General features: G+C 36.4%; 1 protein-coding gene across 1 annotated transcript in view; it reads left to right on the top strand.

Annotated features, from left to right (window-relative positions):
- The first annotated feature begins 2,377 nt into the window (after positions 1-2,377).
- Positions 2,378-21,009, top strand: part of LOC121388535 (zinc finger protein ZFAT-like) — a 32,723-nt gene continuing 14,091 nt past the window's right edge. Inside the window, exons 1-8 of the mRNA XM_041519908.1 lie at positions 2,378-2,463; positions 2,977-3,180; positions 4,644-4,844; positions 5,818-5,910; positions 6,366-6,497; positions 10,096-10,581; positions 12,125-12,364; positions 15,768-15,969. Of these exons, the coding sequence (XP_041375842.1) occupies positions 2,982-3,180; positions 4,644-4,844; positions 5,818-5,910; positions 6,366-6,497; positions 10,096-10,581; positions 12,125-12,364; positions 15,768-15,969 (1,553 nt within the window). The 5' untranslated portion in view covers positions 2,378-2,463; positions 2,977-2,981. The remainder of the gene's footprint in view (positions 2,464-2,976; positions 3,181-4,643; positions 4,845-5,817; positions 5,911-6,365; positions 6,498-10,095; positions 10,582-12,124; positions 12,365-15,767; positions 15,970-21,009) is intronic.

Here is a 21,009-nt window from a genome sequence, read left to right as displayed (position 1 = left end):
TTGAAAAGGTGGTCAATGTCCCCTCCATCTTGCTCGTAGACTGCCATCAAACGTTGTTTTTTTCCACGAGGAAGTCGATTTTCCGATTTCTTCCTGTCATTTCTCTCTTATTTTCTCATTTAGTTCATTCTCCGTTGTAGATAAAATTTGGATCAGCTTTTGGCGTCGCATTTTTTTCACTTTGCTGCATTGTAAAATGTTTCCGACTAATAAAATATTTCTACGATTAAACTTACATATTAAATATATTTTCTGGTTTAAAATATCAGTGTCTGTATATTCAATGTGTTTCTGGTCGTCTTAATATTTGTAAGAAGCCCAACTGGATTTTGTCTTCAAATAATTGTGTACGTACGAAAACATTATGTTTCGGAATAAAATGAAATTTAACCTAGTATAAATATTAGAACGATCAGAAACACGTTTAATATACAGCCACTAATATTTTATGCAGAGAAATATATTTGATATGTAATTACAATCGTTAAAAAGTCTTTGTCAATCGATAACTTCTTAAAAAGTGCAGCAAACTCAGGAATGTCCCTTTAATAATAATATTATTGGACCTACACTTTTCACTCACTGTGGCAAATATCCGTATACTAATGAGTGTTAAATATAAAAAATACAGTCGCCATGAAACAAAAAACCGTTTGGAGGGCTACCAGCAATATACAAATTATAAAATCAATTTGCAGTACATAATTACGTAACAAAAAGTATTAATTATTAAACAGGTACATAACTATTATTTTTTGATGGGGGGTAATGCTAGTAGTAATTTTACGTCCATACATGGGTTACGGGATAAATGAATTGGTTTTAATTGGTTTACATTCATATTTTCAAATCTGCTGAACCCAGAATTCACTGAATGTTGACCATCCATGTGCAAACTTTAAAGTATTGTTTAACGACACCATTGGAGCACATTAATTTATTAATCATCGGCTAATGGATGTCATACATTGGTAATTCTGGCATATAGTCTTAAAGAGGAAACCCGTTACATTTTTCCATTAGTAGCATGAGATATTTCATATGCACCATTACATAGACAGGATAGCACATACCACGGGCTTTGATATACCAGTCAGGGTGTACTGACTGGAACGAGAAATAGTCTAATAAGGCCCATCGACTGGGATCGACCCAAGACCGACCGCGCATCAGGCGAGCGCTTTACCACTGGGCTATGTCCCTCCACCATACATGTACAAGGATAAATTAAAATGAAACCAGTCTTCTTTGTCTCCTCCATTACAGAATGTACAGGCATGTATCTAAACTAGAGAATCTTCCTTTTTTAACATTTCAACAATGAAAGGGTAGAGTATATTTTGTCAGGATGAATCTATATTTTGTTAATAATGTTAATAATGTTAACAATATGTTTGTTGAGGATACATTTCGGTGAATTGTTAAGAAAAGCAAGAAGTAGGGGAGGGGGTTGTTGTTGTTGTTTTGGAGGAAATGGGTTTTGTTTTGTTTTTCCTTGTTTTTCTCTTTTTTTTATTTTGTCTTGAATAAACTGTTTAAATTGACAAAGAATTTTTTTTTTTTTTTTTTTTTTTTTTTTATCTGAAACATACCGATATTCCCAAGCAAAGGCTGGCTAGAATGAAAAATAGCTCGGCCAAAAAGGCCACCGACGGGGATCGACCCTACACTGACCGCGCATGGAGAAAGCGCTTTCCCACTGGGCTAAGTCCCACCCTTACACTATAATGTTCAATTTATTTGTGTAAATACTCTGGCATAACGTTAGAAAGTGTTCACCTCAACTGAACGCGCTCAATTCAGTCAGTCGTCCACAAAAGATCTGCCAAAACTTTCCTTTATTTATTTTATTTATTATTACTTCTCTTTTTTCTTTTTTTTTTTTACTTTGAAATAGTTTTGTTTACAATTTAATAAATCAATTAATGAATTTATTACTCTCTTTTTTTTAAATTTAAATGTTTTCTTGCCGAAACGTCTGATCTGTCAACATATTTAGCCGATACGTCCTGGCGTGCGTGCCCAAAACGTTCTACATTCACAAGACAGTACGCTTTATTTCGTGTTTATATCAACTTAAGGTTCAAGCGCGCTGTCCTGGGCGCACCTCAGCTATCTGGGGTATCTCTGTCCAGGACAGTGAGTTAGCAAGAGATAATTCGATGTAATAGTTAAACTCGTTCTGGGTCGGATCCGGTACCTAGTACCTACGAGCCTTAAATCCAATTGCGTAACCCCTACACCGAAGTTTAGCAAGGTGTTGTGTTTTTGTTGTTGTTGCTGTTGGTTTTTTTTTTTCGTGTGTAACCGATGTGTAAAGGGAAGTAACTAGTGTTTACCTGTGACGTCATAAATTTAGAAAGCTTGTCCGCCATTTTTTAGCCGCAAGTGAAAAATGTGTATTCATGATTTGTGTTATTAAATTGTCCATACAAAAATATTTGCGTCAGTGAAAGGTGAAAGGTAAAAGTCTAACAATCATTTAGTGTTATAAATATGTTAAAATTATAGAAAGTTTGTTTTAGTTCCGTAAATATAGCTCCAGTTGCACGTACTGTTTGGTTTCGCATTTATTTGTTGGGGTGGGGAGGGGGGGTGTTGATTAGGAAAGTCATCCAGTGTATTAATTTTATCCTTTAAAGCTTCAGTCTGCATACATTATGTCTCTAGAGTGTGAGACTTTATTTTAGACATAATTTAACAATGTTTTTTTCATGTCGAGTAACTACGGCTAAGCGGTTATGATAACCAGCTTTACTTCCTATTTTTGTGGGCTGCAAGGGTCTCATAACACAGTTAGCATTTTTTTCACACCAGTAATACATTTTATGTAATTGCCATATATGTTTAAGATACCTCCCAAAATCTGTTATGTTACTCTTGTAAATATGAGATTTAATTATTACAAACTGAGAGTTTCAACTGCATATGCATTCAATAATAAATTAATTATGTAATTGTTTTGAATATTTATAGGTTGAATGTCAACACATTGCTTTGTGACAATGCCACTTGACACATTTATTTGTGGAAATTGTCAAGGTGCCTTTAACAACATCAATGTCTTCATGGGTCACAAGAATGAGGGATGTGCTTCACAGCAACCAGAAATCATCCAAGTTCATGTTAATGACTCAGGAGAGATAACCGAGATTACAGATGCAGACAATATCACTGGGGGTAATGTTTGCAAGAACAAAGTTTGGTCAGACCATTTGCACACCAAAACACTGGTTTTTAAATAAGTAATATATGTTAAAAACAAAATACAAGTAATCTAAACAGTGTATGTGGTTCCTGTTATTCTCCATTAATGCATAATTTATGCATACATGTATATGTTGTGTAAGAGAACTATAAGCAGGTGCTGGGGTGTTAGACAAAAAATCACCTTTTTAAAAAGATGTACTCAGTAACATACTAATAAACGTCACGCTTGCACAGTTAACAGTACTGACATACTCAGTATCATAATCAGCTAGTGATATTCAGTGTTGGGCTAGTAAATTACTACAATTACCATGCCCAACGGCTATTTAAAAAAAAGAAGACTCAAATGTTGCAGTTAAGTCTATTTTGTAAATATGAATATCCTGACCCCCACCCCAACCCCCAATGCAAGGCTAGCTCTGGGTTAGCAGAAAATTTCACCAAATTATCTGTTAAACTTTAAAAATAGCAGAAACCCAGTTATTTTGTAATAAAATATCAATTATTCCATGAAATTATTTCGCCGAATTAAAATAAAATTTGGCAATTGTTTTTGAAATTCGCAACTGGCGAATTTGGGGAGTGCCAGAGCTAGCTGTGCCCAGTGTTAGTGTTTTTAATCTCTATCTCCCTCTTTATAGGTAATCTGATTATAACTATTATTTAGTAAAATTATATTAACTTAATTTAAAGTAGGGCTAGTTAATTTTTAATCGTGGTCAGTAAATTTAAAAAATGACGGATCCCCTTGCTAATGGATTTAAAAAAATATTTCTAGAAGCCCTGTCATAATATATATGTACTGGGGTGTCTTTAAAAAAAATTCCCTCTTTGTCCAGATATTCATTGTACACTAAACAGTCATTATACCTGCATGTACACAGTGTATACATGGGACATTAAAATTTTGTGGGGTGTTATTAAACAAAGATTCCCCTATCTCTCTTCAAATATGTACAGTATTAGATTTTGAGATAAAATCACCAGTCACCATATATGTAGGGGGAAGAATTTAGCTCAGTTGGTTGAGTGCTCGCCTCGGGTACTTGTGTTGCAGAATCGAACCACCTTGATAGATCTACTCAAGTTTTTTCTTGTTCCAACTAGTGCACCACAATTTGTCAAAGACCATGGTGTGTGCTGTCCTGTCTGTGGGATAGTACATATAAAAGATCCCTTGCAACTAATGGAAAAATGTAGATTTCCTCTCTAAGATTATCAGATACCAAATGTTTGACATCCAGTATCCAATAATTTGTTTTCTAAACCATACATGTTCTTATACCATGAAACAGTACTTAAACGTGTGCTGGGGTGTCATTAGACAAATATTTAACTTTGTTGTGATAAATACAGTAGCCTAGCAATACAGTGTAAGAATACTTAAACGTGTTGGGGTGTCATTAGACAAACATTTCCCATTTTCGTTTCAGACCCGCACAGTGACACAGCGTCTGCTCTGCAGAGTCTGTTCAGTGATGGGATTGACCACGGCGTCACACTCGAGTCGTTTGAGTCAGAAGACGGCGGCACGCAGACCGTTATCATCCTCAGCAACCCCATCGACGAAGAGCCAAGTCAGGAGACCTCGCAACTCATCCAGACAGAGACTGCCGCACTTACGCCCAAAACTGGTGGGTGTTATGGTCAGAGCTGGGTCCATCCGTCTTGGGGGGGGGGGGGGGGGGGGGCTCTAGCCCATCCAATAATTCTGAATAAAAAATATTGGTAATAAATCTTAAGGGAGAGAGAGAGGGGTGGGGAAGAGAGTATTACCATTGTTAATGCAAGTGTATATCTGGGGTCAAAACACACCCAGCGCGCGCGCCCCCCCCCCCCCCCCCCCCCAATGTCTACTTGCTGCTGCCGTGCCTGTTCATAGAGGTCAGGGAAATCCTGCAAAGTCATGGAATATGATTGAAAGTTACAGAATTTTCAAAACTTTCCATTCAAAGTAATACAAGAAGAATTTTACTTATACAGATAGTTTGTGTCAAAACATTGCTATATTAATATTGTTAGATTATGTTGATTATGGCTGGAAAATGCTTTATTATCCTGAAAAAATCATGGAAATTGCATTTAAAAAGTCATCAAGTATGGTAAGTTGTTGTTACTTAAAGGGGTGCAGGGGATGCTTCTTTTAAAAAACATTATCTTTGGATGGCCCCAAACATGATATCTTCCAGTCATCTGGGAATGACTAATTTGAATAACAGTTTAGATTATTGAATCTTGTTTTAAAAAATTATATTGTATGTGGCAGTTATTCCGAATGTATCACAACAGTTACATATATTTGTATACCAGTAGTGTACATTTGCATGTTTGTATTTCCATATACTTTGCAAGCAGTGGGAGGACAACTTTGAAGGTTAAGCATTGTATCTCCCAGTCTAAAGTCAAATTAATGTAAAGTACTCTGGGTAGGGTTTCGTATTTGGATACATTTAAAACAATTATTAATATTAATTGTACGAAGGAATCGAGGTTGGCCACATCAAGTTTAAGGTAAAACTCGAGAACTTTGTCAGGTGAATTAATGTGAAGTACTCTGGATTGGTTTACAAATTTGGATACATTTAAAAAATTTAAAATTAATTGTAGGAAGGAAACCAGGTCGTCCACGTAAAGGTCAAGGTAAAACTCCAGTTGTCAGTGCATCAAGGGAGACTGAGAAACCAACTGTTCCAGAGAAAGGTGTTTGTTGTCTTGTTTATTATTGTTAGGAGAGGTTCAATAAAACCAGCTTCACCGATCTAATAATGTCAGATAGATGTGAATACAAAACACTACAACTATATGTAGAAATACTAGTAATTAAAGACTTAACTTAAGCTTAATTACAGATTTTTATTTTAAAAAAACCCAAAACAGGAGTGTAAAAAATCACACTACTAAAAATGTTGAGGAAGTGCTACATTAACATTCATAATGAATGTTGGCAGCGCTAAATAAATGTAGAACAAAATTGAAGAATAATAACTCTTTGGTTAATCTTATAAACATTTGTAATAAAATGTTAATTGATACCAGTACCTGTGTAAAATATTTCGGTATTAAAAGGTTTTTAAATGTGTAATCTGCTCACAGTTCCAGTATTAATTATATGTACATGTACTACATGTAGGTGTTTGTTTATTTGTCATGTTCAGACAAAGATGGGAAGCTGCACTGTGTACGATGCAAGCGGATGTTCACGAAAGAGAGACATTTTTCTACACACAAGTGTTTGGCTTCATCAGATTACATAGACATCACCCAAAAGGATGCTATTAAGATGGAAGGTACTGTATGGTTTTGTTTGTTAATTTATTTATAACTTAGTTAACATACTGCCAATAACATGCATTGCAATTTTCCATCCATCCATATGTCTATCCATCCATCGAACTATCTAATTTGCCAGACATCCATCCATACATCCATCCAATCATCCATACATCCATCAATCCTTGCGTCCATGCATCCATCCATACATACATACATTAATCCTTGCATCCATTCATCCATCAATCCAAGCATCCATCAATCCAACCCTCTATCCATCCATCCATCCATCCATCCATCCATAATTCCATGCATTCATCCTACCATTCATATATCCAATCATCCATCCATCCATCCATCCATAATTCCATGCATTCATCCTACCATTCATATATCCAATCATCCATTCATCCAACCATCCATCCAGTATACACCAGCCAAGCTGAGAATTTGCACCGCCAAGCTGAAGATTTTCGCAGACGGGTCCGCCAAGCTGATAAAAAATGCTGCCAAGTCAAAAATCAATCCGCTATGACGAAAAAAACTTCCGTCAGTTCTATTCACCTATCGCTATATTTAGCCTGCACTTGGACTTGGAGTATATAATAATAATATTCTAATTCAACACATTTGTAAGAACGAATCTGATTGGATCCCTGCTAAAAATTTCAGGTGGTAAAATCACCGATATACCGGTCACAAATTTTCTGGCAGAAATACGTCATAGGTTAAGCGAGGAACAGGGTTGTTTTGTAATGACGTCATAAAGACAATTTCTGTAGCGTTCATATTACGTTCATATTACGTACAGAAGTCGTTAAATACTGAGAAGTTTTTATGTCAGAAATGAACATATTATTCTTTATTAGTCGTTATCTAATCATGAGAACAGATTAAATATGTCAAATTACACATCAATGTTCGAGCCGCTAACTGTCCGACCACCCATTGTCTGTTAATGGGCTACCTAATGACGTCACCAGCTGGTGACGTTTATAGGCTTATTCTTACTACAAATGTGACAATTTCCTATTTAAAATCAACCAGCAAACAGTTTAATTAGAATAGGGATAACCCTACTGTATTTTCCGATTTGTTAATGCGTCGCCAGTAAAACTAAATTTGCGACAGTAAAACCACCGATATACGTCCGCATATCTGAAAACACAGTAGGGTTATCCCCTAAATAACATTAGAAAATTTATTGCATGAAGTTAGACATCAAAGGACCCATTGAAGAAACCTAAGGACCTACTGAAGAAAGCTCAGGCTTCATGTCTGAATGCTCGTAGTGTATTGTTTGTACTGCGATTAGCGTCGTGCACCCTCCTCTAATTACTCCAAGGCCTATACGATCCCTAGTTTGTTTCGTCAGCATGCAGTTTACCACGATATGACGTCACGACCCCTCCCTATAAAATCCTGCACAGGCTAGCACATTGCGTCCTGATCGTTTATACCGACGTAATATGTAATCATGGCAGGGAAGAAAGATTTGTCCGCTTTCGGATTTATCCGTAGGCCTATATGTACCAACGATAACGCTTCAAGGCCCCTCCCTAATACCGGCACTAAACGACCTTCGTCAGAAGACCCCACAGTCAGCAAACATCGGACAACATTTTCAGATGCCTACCTTAAAAAGTACCCCTGGATAGATTATAAAGGCCGTGATGAAGGTATGTAGCCTAGGCCCTATTTAAAATATTTTTATTTCGAATTCGATACCAAACGTAATTTATTGATTTTATAACATAGATATTAATCGCTGATTTAACCGATTTCTGTGATGGTTCTACCCTTCGTGTGAAATTTGACGTAGGTCTAGTTTAATAAAGCCCAGCCCACAAAGTACCACGTGCAGCATGAGCATTTTGGCGCGTGGCCACTGACCTGCCGACCTTTCTCGCTGCATCCAATCTGATGCGGTTGTCAATGGAGGCGGGGCCACACTGAATTTAAAAATGAGTTCCGTATAATGGTGAATTGTGGGCATGTACATAAAAAATGACATTCATCCTCATTTCTTTTATTTTGACGTCGGCCGATAGATGCACTTTCATCACGGAAACACTGGCGGGCATGGCGGATGGTTGAACCGCTGCTAAAATTAACTTTATAAGCCAGAGGTCAGGTTATCTTTTACCAAAGTAGATTTTTAAAGCCTCCAGAACTGTTATCAAAATCATGGCAATCGGTAATTAACAAGTTTCATTAGTGTCACTGTGCTCAACAATTGTTAATTACCCCCTGCTAAGGTCTATTTGCATCAGGTTGCTGGCTGGCCGATCGCGCCGGACAGGCCATTGCATACTAAAATGATCGTAAAAAAATAAGTTTTCATCTGAAATTTCCACGCACCGGATAATAACACGCATTTGAGATGTTTATTCTTGAGAAAAAAAAGTGTTTTCCGCGAAATACGGAAGTGGGTGGCATGGACTGCGCAGCGTTGGAACAGGCCATGTGCCATGTATCATTTTATTAAATCTTCGTCCACTCGTTTGTGAGGCCTTGGGCCTCACATGTCCGCCAACCTGGTCGCATAAAAGTTGGAGAACACTGCCATCTATCCATAATTCCATGCATTCATCCTACTATTCATATATCCAATCATCCATCCATCCATCCATCCATCCATCCATCCATAATTTCATGCATTCATCCTACCATTCATATATCCAATCATCCATCCATCCATCCATCCATCCATAATTCCATGCATTCATCCTACCATTCATATATCCATTCATCCATCCATCCATCCATCCATAATTCCATGCATTCATCCTACCATTCATATATCCATCCATCCATCCATCCATAATTCCATGCATTCATCCTACCATTCATATATCCAATCATCCATCCATCCATCCATGCATTCATCCTACCATTCATATATCCAATCATCCATTCATCCAACCATCCATCTATCCATAATTCCATGCATTCATCCTACCATTCATATATCCAATCATCCATCCATAATTCCATGCATTCATCCTACCATTCATATATCCAATCATCCATTCATCCAACCATCCATCTATCCATAATTCCATGCATTCATCCTACCATTCATATATCCAATCATCCATTCATCCAACCATCCATCCATCCATAATTCCATGCATTCATCCTACCATTCATATATCCAATCATCCATTCATCCAACCATGCATCCATCCATACATCAATACATCCAATTATTCATCCATTCATCTATCAATCCAACCATCTATCCATAATTCCATCCATCCATCCATCCACCCATCCATCCATCCATCCTTCCTTCCTTCCTTCCTTCAATCAATCCAATCATCCACCCATTCTATCAATTCAAACATCCATACATCCATATAATGAGCCAGTCAGCCAATCTTCCCCCCAGCCATGCATCCATCCGAACCATCCATCCTTCCACAGATCACTATACACATGTAGGTTCTTTCCTGAATATTAATAATATGTTTACCCTACACATACACACACAAGTTAAGTCAAAATAGCCATTTTACAATTGCAGTACATGTTGGTATAGTGTGATGTACGCATTGCCATACACGTAAGCCATCTTAACATCTCTAATATGTAAAACATTTCCACTTGTAGCTGGAGAAGACATCGACCTTGGTGACGATGACAGCGACGATGCCGGAGCTGTTGAAGATTATGCCAGCGACGAGTACCGCATGCCCAACCACGTCCACGCTGACCCCGACAGCGACAGTGGCACTGTCCAGAAACTTGAGGTGTGGACGGAGACGGACCCGGACAGCAGCGTTCCAGAGAAGGCCACCGACTACATCGAGGACATCCCGGTGTTCAAGAACGAGGCCGAGAAGTTTGCCTTCGAGCAGCAGCTCAACGTGGACCTGAGTTGTGTGGACGGCATGTTCAAGGTGCACCTCATAGAGCAGAACCTCAATGAACAGGCTGATGTGATGCGCAACGTGTCGGGATCGCTCTCTCTCTACAGCTGCAACGTGTGCGAGAAGGTCTTCAAAACACTGTCACACATGCGGCTCCACTGTCTCATACACACCGACCTCAAGCCCTTCAAGTGTACAGAGTGCGACTACTCATCAAATGCAAAAGGTAAGAAATTTATTATAGTTTGAAGCCATTGAAGTGTATCATAAGTGACTTGTTTGTCAAATATGTTGGGTAAAATATATGTAAAAAAGAATTTGCATTTAAAAGAGAACGAGAAGAGAGAATGAATGGATGATTTTTATAGTGAAATATAAATATATGGATGTCACAGGCAGGTAAATTGTTGTTTTCAGTAAAGTTATAAGTTTAATAAATATTTGTTTAGGTGATAAAAGATTTCTTTTACTGAAGGTCAGAATGGTTTTTAGTACTATTACATCATTGCATTAAATGTGTATGTAAGGAGTGTCTTTATTTGGTATAGCACACATGAGGCTGCAGTGTCAGATATGTGTGTATAAAGATCTCGAGTCATTCAAATATACCATATGCGACTACTTGTCAGATGTGAAAGTTAAAAAGTTACACTGATCTCAAGCCATTCAACTACACGGACTCATCAAATGTGAAAAGTAAAAAGTGGAGATGGGTATTATGAGTATCATTATATAATTAAATTTCTGTTACATTCATTACAATATAACATCATCCCATTGGTCCAGACATATACATGTATGTAGCAACAGGATTTTGTTCATTTTTTGATGAATATAAACATTACGTCATCAGGGAACATCATATCTGATGACGTCATTTTATTTGGGCAAGTTGTCTTATTGAGCGTTATTGTTTATAGATAAAAAAATAATTAAAAATAAAGTATGACACTTTAGTGTTATTATTAGCCTGTATGATTCAAATTTAATTATAAGTATTGTCTGTTATTTCTTTTACGTTCATCTCAGTATGAACAAAAAAAATCATCCGCAAGCTTATGTCAGAACGGCTTTGCCCATTCACACAGTTTACAGATGATTTATTTTGTTCATACCATGATGAACGTAAAAAAAATAACAGACAATCCTTAAATAATATGAAGAGAATTATCACAAAATTGGGAGAAATGGAGACATTGTTGCAAAGTACAAATGCATATCAAGCCATTTATGTGGCCTTTATGTGTTACCTGGAAGTGAAAAAGCGAGATGTACTTATGACTGTTCCGGTAGGGACAGCATCAACTAAATATTGCATTAAAGTTTTGCATTTAGATCAGTTTCTGACAACTTAGTTAAACTTTATAGTTCATCACAGTGCACCAAAACCAGTTGCTGACAACTTAGTTAAACTTTATAGTTCATAATTCTGCAGATTTCTTGAGGATGTTTTTTCTACAGGTAATTTGTATACACACATGCGAGGGCACACTGGTCAGTTTTACAAGTGTAAGATGGTGTTACGATAATATTTTCATCTTGATATGAAAAGCATTTTCACAAAATTCCCTATTTTTAAAATTATGGAAAATGGAGAAAAACATGCACTTTTCAAATGTGTTTATATATATATGAAAATTTCCTACAGGTAATTTGTATGCACACATGCCGAATCACACTGGTCAGGAAGATGGTATTGCGAGAATATTTGCATCATGATATGAAAGAAAAACTTTCAAATGTCTTTATATATATTGTTTGTGTTACAGGTAATTTGTATACACACATGCGGAAGCACACTGGTCAGTTCTACAAGTGTAAGAAGTGTTCGTTCCACTCGGTGAACAAGAGCCACCTGGTGGAGCACGAATCGACTCACAGCTCGAGCCGACACCAGTGTGCCCTGTGTAAGAAAGACTACAACACTGTCAAGTCACTGATCAACCACATCCGCAAGTATCACCCGTTCTCAGCCATGGGTAGAGAATACTTGGCCTCATTTCTCAAAGGTTAGTATAATGATGTTCTCCTATTTTACAGTTTGAAAACTGCCATGTGTTGTAGGGGTTTTGTGGGGGTTTTATCTCACAGTACAGTTTTTTCTAAATTCTTGGGAAAATTTTAAATCCATTTAAAAAAAAAATTATGCCACTGGTATTAAATGGTGCAGAGACATATAGTATCAAGTTTCTTTTTTTGTTCTTTTTGTAAATTCTTGGAAACATTTTAAGTCGTTAGTTTTGTTTATATTATTATTATATCCCAGCTATTAGATGGTGCAGGGACCTGTCGTATTAAGCTAGTTTTGTTTATATTATTATTATGTCCCAGCTATTAGATGGTGCAGGGACCTGTCGTATTAAGTTAGTTTTGTTTATATTATTATTATTATAATATTCCAGCTATTAGATGGTGCGGGGACCTGTCGTATTAAGCTAGTTTTGTTTATATTATTATTATATCCCAGCTATTAGATGGTGCCGGGACCTGTCGTATTAAGCTAGTTTTGTTTATATTATTATTATTATATCCCAGCTATTAGATGGTGCAGGGACCTGTCGTATTAAGCTAGTTTTGTTTATATTATTATTATTATATCCCAGCTATTAGATGGTGCAGGGACCTGTCGTATTAAGCTAGTTTTGTTTATATTATTATTATTATATCCCAGCTATTAGATGGTGCGGGGACCTGTCGTATTAAGCTAGTTTTGTTTATATTATTATTATGTCCCAGCTATTAGATGGTGCGGGGACCTGTCGTATTAAGCTAGTTTTGTTTATATTATTATTATATCCCAGCTATTAGATGGTGCAGGAACCTGTCGTATTAAGCTAGTTTTGTTTATATTATTATTATTATTATATCCCAGCTATTAGATGGTGCGGGGACCTGTCGTATTAAGCTAGTTTTGTTTATATTATTATTATATCCCAGCTATTAGATGGTGCAGGGACCTGTCGTATTAAGCTAGTTTTGTTTATATTATTATTATGTCCCAGCTATTAGATGGTGCGGGGACCTGTCATATTAAGCTAGTTTTGTTTATATTATTATTATGTCCCAGCTATTAGATGGTGCAGGGACCTGTCGTATTAAGTTAGTTTTGTTTATATTATTATTATGTCCCAGCTATTAGATGGTGCAGGGACCTGTCGTATTAAGCTAGTTTTGTTTATATTATTATTATTATATCCCAGCTATTAGATGGTGCGGGGACCTGTCGTATTAAGCTAGTTTTGTTTATATTATTATTATTATATCCCAGCTATTAGATGGTGCGGGGACCTGTCGTATTAAGCTAGTTTTGTTTATATTATTATTATTATATCCCAGCTATTAGATGGTGCGGGGACCTGTCGTATTAAGCTAGTTTTGTTTATATTATTATTATTATATCCCAGCTATTAGATGGTGCGGGGACCTGTCGTATTAAGCTAGTTTTGTTTATATTATTATTATTATATCCCAGCTATTAGATGGTGCGGGGACCTGTCGTATTAAGCTAGTTTTGTTTATATTATTATTATGTCCCAGCTATTAGATGGTGCAGGGACCTGTCGTATTAAGCTAGTTTTGTTTATATTATTATTATTATGTCCCAGCTATTAGATGGTGCAGGGACCTGTCGTATTAAGCTAGTTTTGTTTATATTATTATTATGTCCCAGCTATTAGATGGTGCAGGGACCTGTCGTATTAAGCTAGTTTTGTTTATATTATTATTATGTCCCAGCTATTAGATGGTGCAGGGACCTGTCGTATTAAGCTAGTTTTGTTTATATTATTATTATATCCCAGCTATTAGATGGTGCAGGGACCTGTCGTATTAAGTTAGTTTTGTTTATATTATTATTATATCCCAGCTATTAGATGGTGAAGGGACCTGTCGTATTAAGCTAGTTTTGTTTATATTATTATTATATCCCAGCTATTAGATGGTGCGGGGACCTGTCGTATTAAGCTAGTTTTGTTTATATTATTATTATATCCCAGCTATTAGATGGTGCAGGGACCTGTCGTATTAAGTTAGTTTTGTTTATATTATTATTATATCCCAGCTATTAGATGGTGCAGGGACCTGTCGTATTAAGCTAGTTTTGTTTATATTATTATTATATCCCAGCTATTAGATGGTGCGGGGACCTGTCGTATTAAGTTAGTTTTGTTTATATTATTATTATTATAATATCCCAGCTATTAGATGGTGCAGGGACCTGTCGTATTAAGCTAGTTTTGTTTATATTATTATTATGTCCCAGCTATTAGATGGTGCGGGGACCTGTCGTATTAAGCTAGTTTTGTTTATATTATTATTATATCCCAGCTATTAGATGGTGCAGGGACCTGTCGTATTAAGTTAGTTTTGTTTATATTATTATTATATCCCAGCTATTAGATGGTGCAGGGACCTGTCGTATTAAGCTAGTTTTGTTTATATTATTATTATGTCCCAGCTATTAGATGGTGCAGGGACCTGTCGTATTAAGCTAGTTTTGTTTATATTATTATTATGTCCCAGCTATTAGATGGTGCAGGGACCTGTCGTATTAAGCTAGTTTTATGTGTATCTGATTGTCCACCAGTTTGACAGGTTTCAGGTTTCAGTGGATATATTTCTAGTTTTACTACAAGCACCAATAGTATACTGGTTTTGTTTCTCTGATCAGTCTTCTTTTGAAATCTTTATTTAATCTGCCATTGTCCTAACAGGCCCAGGCTCTTCCCTTTTTCAATCAGTTAAAAATATGCACATAAATTATTTATTGTTTTTTTTTATTTTTAATTAAATATGCAAAATATTGTCTGTTATTCACATAATTAAAACTGTATAATGTGAATCTTTCAGAATTTTTTGATAACATGATTTCAAAGATCTGTTTGTCTCAGGGTCTCAATTTTGTCCAGGGCTTGCACTGGAACAAATGTTTAATTTAGTCAGTTGTCAGATACATGTATGTAGGATATTTCCTTGAAAATTATTAAAATTTTATTAGCCAAAGACTAAATGTGTTAGTGTCTTTGTGTAAAAATTAGCAATTAGTTTGGCAATGAACAGTGTCAGCTCTGTTTGGCATTGGATCTACTAATATTCTTTGAAGAAGTAAATTTAAACCGGAAAATAAGGTTCATAAGTTTTGAAATAAAATTGGCCTGGAATTATTTTGTATTTGACAAAAGAAATATTATCAGTCATTTTTTAAATAATTTTTATATAAAACATGCCCTTAAGATTAATTTTTAACTTTAATGATGAGTTTTGTATGAGTGTTTTGAGGAAATGACTGTTACCTTTGTGAATGTATTGGGTCATAAAGATTATTGTTCAAATGTTGCTTTTTGTACTGTGGTTAATTATACAAAGTGAAGTTTCCAATTACAAAACTGACATTGATCGTAATATATTTGTCAGGACACCAGAGAGGAGCAACGATTATCCACCAGTGTCACGTGTGTAACCGGAAGTTCAAAAAGAAGATCGACCGAGACCGACATCTGTTTGTGCACGACATTAAAGACCTTCCCAACATCCAGCATTGTGAACTGTGTGACTACAGCGCCAGTCGACGCGTGTACCTGGAAAAACACTATCAGAAACACAGAGTTATTTACAGGTAGTGTTAGGATTGTATGTACCTGGAAAAACACTATCAGAAACACAGAGTTATTTACAGGTAGTGTTAGGATTGTATGTACCTGAGAAAAACACTATCAGAAACACAGAGTTATTTACAGGTAGTGTTAGGATTGTATGTACCTGAGAAAAACACTATCAGAAACACAGAGTTATTTACAGGTAGTGTTAGGATTGTATGTACCTGAGAAACACTATCAGAAACACAGGGTTATTTACAGGTAGTGTTAGGATTGTATGTACCTGAGAAACACTACCAGAAACACAGAGTTATTTACAGGTAGTGTTAGGATTGTATGTACCTGAGAAACACTACCAGAAACACACGGTTATTTACAGGTAGTGTTAGGATTGTATGTACCTGGGAAACACTACCAGAAACACAGGGTTATTTACACAAATTACAGGTAGTGTTAGGATTGTATGTACCTGGGAAAAACACTATCAGAAACACAGAGTTATTTACAGGTAGTGTTAGGATTGTATGTACCTGGGAAACACACTATCAGAAACACAACGTTATTTACAGGTAGTGTTAGGATTGTATGTACCTGAGAAAAACACTATCAGAAACACAGAGTTATTTACAGGTAGTGTTAGGATTGTATGTACCTGAGAAACACTACCAGAAACACACAGTTATTTACAGGTAGTGTTAGGATTGTATGTACCTGAGAAAAACACTATCAGAAACACAGGGTTATTTACAGGTAGTGTTAGGATTGTATGTACCTGAGAAACACTACCAGAAACACAGAGTTATTTACAGGTAGTGTTAGGATTGTATGTACCTGAGAAACACTACCAGAAACACACGGTTATTTACAGGTAGTGTTAGGATTGTATGTACCTGGGAAACACTACCAGAAACACAGGGTTATTTACAGGTAGTGTTAGGATTGTATGTACCTGAGAAAAACACTATCAGAAACACAGAGTTATTTACAGGTAGTGTTAGGATTGTATGTACCTGAGAAACACTACCAGAAACACACGGTTATTTACAGGTAGTGTTAGGATTGTATGTACCTGAGAAACACTACCAGAAACACACGGTTATTTACAGGTAGTGTTAGGATTGTATGTACCTGGGAAACACTACCAGAAACACAGGGTTATTTACAGGTAGTGTTAGGATTGTATGTACCTGAGAAAAACACTACCAGAAACACAACGTTATTTACAGGTAGTGTTAGGATTGTATGTACCTGAGAAAAACACTATCAGAAACACAGAGTTATTTACAGGTAGTGTTAGGATTGTATGTACCTGAGAAACACTACCAGAAACACACGGTTATTTACAGGTAGTGTTAGGATTGTATGTACCTGAGAAAAACACTATCAGAAACACAGGGTTATTTACAGGTAGTGTTAGGATTGTATGTACCTGAGAAACACTACCAGAAACACAGAGTTATTTACAGGTAGTGTTAGGATTGTATGTACCTGAGAAACACTACCAGAAACACACGGTTATTTACAGGTAGTGTTAGGATTGTATGTACCTGGGAAACACTACCAGAAACACAGGGTTATTTACAGGTAGTGTTAGGATTGTATGTACCTGAGAAAAACACTATCAGAAACACAGGGTTATTTACAGGTAATGTTAGGATTGTATGTACCTGAGAAACACTACCAGAAACACAGAGTTATTTACAGGTAGTGTTAGGATTGTATGTACCTGAGAAACACTACCAGAAACACACGGTTATTTACAGGTAGTGTTAGGATTGTATGTACCTGGGAAACACTACCAGAAACACAGGGTTATTTACAGGTAGTGTTAGGATTGTATGTACCTGAGAAAAACACTATCAGAAACACAGAGTTATTTACAGGTAGTGTTAGGATTATATGTACCTGAGAAACACTACCAGAAACACACGGTTATTTACAGGTAGTGTTAGGATTGTATGTACCTGGGAAACACTACCAGAAACACAGAGTTATTTACAGGTAGTGTTAGGATTGTATGTACCTGGGAAACACACTATCAGAAACACAACATTATTTACAGGTAGTGTTAGGATTGTATGTACCTGAGAAAAACACTATCAGAAACACAGAGTTATTTACAGGTAGTGTTAGGATTGTATGTACCTGAGAAACACTATCAGAAACACAGGGTTATTTACAGGTAGTGTTAGGATTGTATGTACCTGAGAAACACTACCAGAAACACAGAGTTATTTACAGGTAGTGTTAGGATTGTATGTACCTGAGAAACACTACCAGAAACACACGGTTATTTACAGGTAGTGTTAGGATTGTATGTACCTGGGAAACACTACCAGAAACACAGGGTTATTTACACAAATTACAGGTAGTGTTAGGATTGTATGTACCTGGGAAAAACACTATCAGAAACACAGAGTTATTTACAGGTAGTGTTAGGATTGTATGTACCTGGGAAACACACTATCAGAAACACAACGTTATTTACAGGTAGTGTTAGGATTGTATGTACCTGAGAAAAACACTATCAGAAACACAAAGTTATTTACAGGTAGTGTTAGGATTGTATGTACCTGAGAAACACTACCAGAAACACACAGTTATTTACAGGTAGTGTTAGGATTGTATGTACCTGAGAAAAACACTATCAGAAACACAGGGTTATTTACAGGTAGTGTTAGGATTGTATGTACCTGAGAAACACTACCAGAAACACAGAGTTATTTACAGGTAGTGTTAGGATTGTATGTACCTGAGAAACACTACCAGAAACACACGGTTATTTACAGGTAGTGTTAGGATTGTATGTACCTGGGAAACACTACCAGAAACACAGGGTTATTTACAGGTAGTGTTAGGATTGTATGTACCTGAGAAAAACACTATCAGAAACACAGAGTTATTTACAGGTAGTGTTAGGATTGTATGTACCTGAGAAACACTACCAGAAACACACGGTTATTTACAGGTAGTGTTAGGATTGTATGTACCTGAGAAACACTACCAGAAACACACGGTTATTTACAGGTAGTGTTAGGATTGTATGTACCTGGGAAACACTACCAGAAACACAGGGTTATTTACAGGTAGTGTTAGGATTGTATGTACCTGAGAAAAACACTATCAGAAACACAACGTTATTTACAGGTAGTGTTAGGATTGTATGTACCTGAGAAAAACACTATCAGAAACACAGAGTTATTTACAGGTAGTGTTAGGATTGTATGTACCTGAGAAACACTACCAGAAACACACGGTTATTTACAGGTAGTGTTAGGATTGTATGTACCTGAGAAAAACACTATCAGAAACACAGGGTTATTTACAGGTAGTGTTAGGATTGTATGTACCTGAGAAACACTACCAGAAACACAGAGTTATTTACAGGTAGTGTTAGGATTGTATGTACCTGAGAAACACTACCAGAAACACACGGTTATTTACAGGTAGTGTTAGGATTGTATGTACCTGGGAAACACTACCAGAAACACAGGGTTATTTACAGGTAGTGTTAGGATTGTATGTACCTGAGAAAAACACTATCAGAAACACAGGGTTATTTACAGGTAATGTTAGGATTGTATGTACCTGAGAAACACTACCAGAAACACAGAGTTATTTACAGGTAGTGTTAGGATTGTATGTACCTGAGAAACACTACCAGAAACACACGGTTATTTACAGGTAGTGTTAGGATTGTATGTACCTGGGAAACACTACCAGAAACACAGGGTTATTTACAGGTAGTGTTAGGATTGTATGTACCTGAGAAAAACACTATCAGAAACACAGAGTTATTTACAGGTAGTGTTAGGATTATATGTACCTGAGAAACACTACCAGAAACACACGGTTATTTACAGGTAGTGTTAGGATTGTATGTACCTGGGAAACACTACCAGAAACACAGAGTTATTTACAGGTAGTGTTAGGATTGTATGTACCTGGGAAACACACTATCAGAAACACAACATTATTTACAGGTAGTGTTAGGATTGTATGTACCTGAGAAAAACACTATCAGAAACACAGAGTTATTTACAGGTAGTGTTAGGCTTGTATGTACCTGGGAAACACACTATCAGAAATAGTTGTTTACAGGTAGTCGCATGTGGTTTGTTTTGGAAAACATTACCAGCTTCAAAATTATTTACAGATTACATTGTGTGTGTGTTTGAAAAAGGTATCAGAAACCATTATTTACAGGTAGTCAGATGATTGTGTGTACTTGAGAAAACACACAGAAACACAGTGTTATTTACAGGTAGTCAGATGATTGTGTGTACTTGAGAAAACACACAGAAACACAGTGTTATTTACAGGTAGTCAGATGATTGTGTGTACTTGAGAAAACACACAGAAACACAGTGTTATTTACAAGTAGTCAGATGATTGTGTGTACTTGAGAAAACACACAGAAACACAGTGTTATTTACAGGTAGTCAGATGATTGTGTGTACTTGAGAAAACACACAGAAACACAGTGTTATTTACAGGTAGTCAGATGATTGTGTGTACTTGAGAAAACACACAGAAACACAGTGTTATTTACAGGTAGTCAGATGATTGTGTGTACTTGAGAAAACACACAGAAACACAGTGTTATTTACAGGTAGTCAGATGATTGTGTGTACTTGAGAAAACACACAGAAACACAGTGTTATTTACAGGTAGTCAGATGATTGTGTGTACTTGAGAAAACACACAGAAACACAGTGTTATTTACAGGTAGTCAGATGATTGTGTGTACTTGAGAAAACACACAGAAACACAGTGTTATTTACAGGTAGTCAGATGATTGTGTGTACTTGAGAAAACACACAGAAACACAGTGTTATTTACAAGTAGTCAGATGATTGTGTGTACTTGAGAAAACACACAGAAACACAGTGTTATTTACAGGTAGTCAGATGATTGTGTGTACTTGAGAAAACACACAGAAACACAGTGTTATTTACAAGTAGTCAGATGATTGTGTGTACTTGAGAAAACACACAGAAACACAGTGTTATTTACAGGTAGTCAGATGATTGTGTGTACTTGAGAAAACACACAGAAAC

Source organism: Gigantopelta aegis, chromosome 14 (genome assembly GCF_016097555.1).
Source record: "Gigantopelta aegis isolate Gae_Host chromosome 14, Gae_host_genome, whole genome shotgun sequence".
NCBI classification, from domain to species: Eukaryota; Metazoa; Mollusca; class Gastropoda; order Neomphalida; family Peltospiridae; genus Gigantopelta; species Gigantopelta aegis.
The sequence above is the reverse complement of the archived record's forward strand: the minus strand, read 5'-3'. Positions and strand labels throughout refer to the sequence as shown.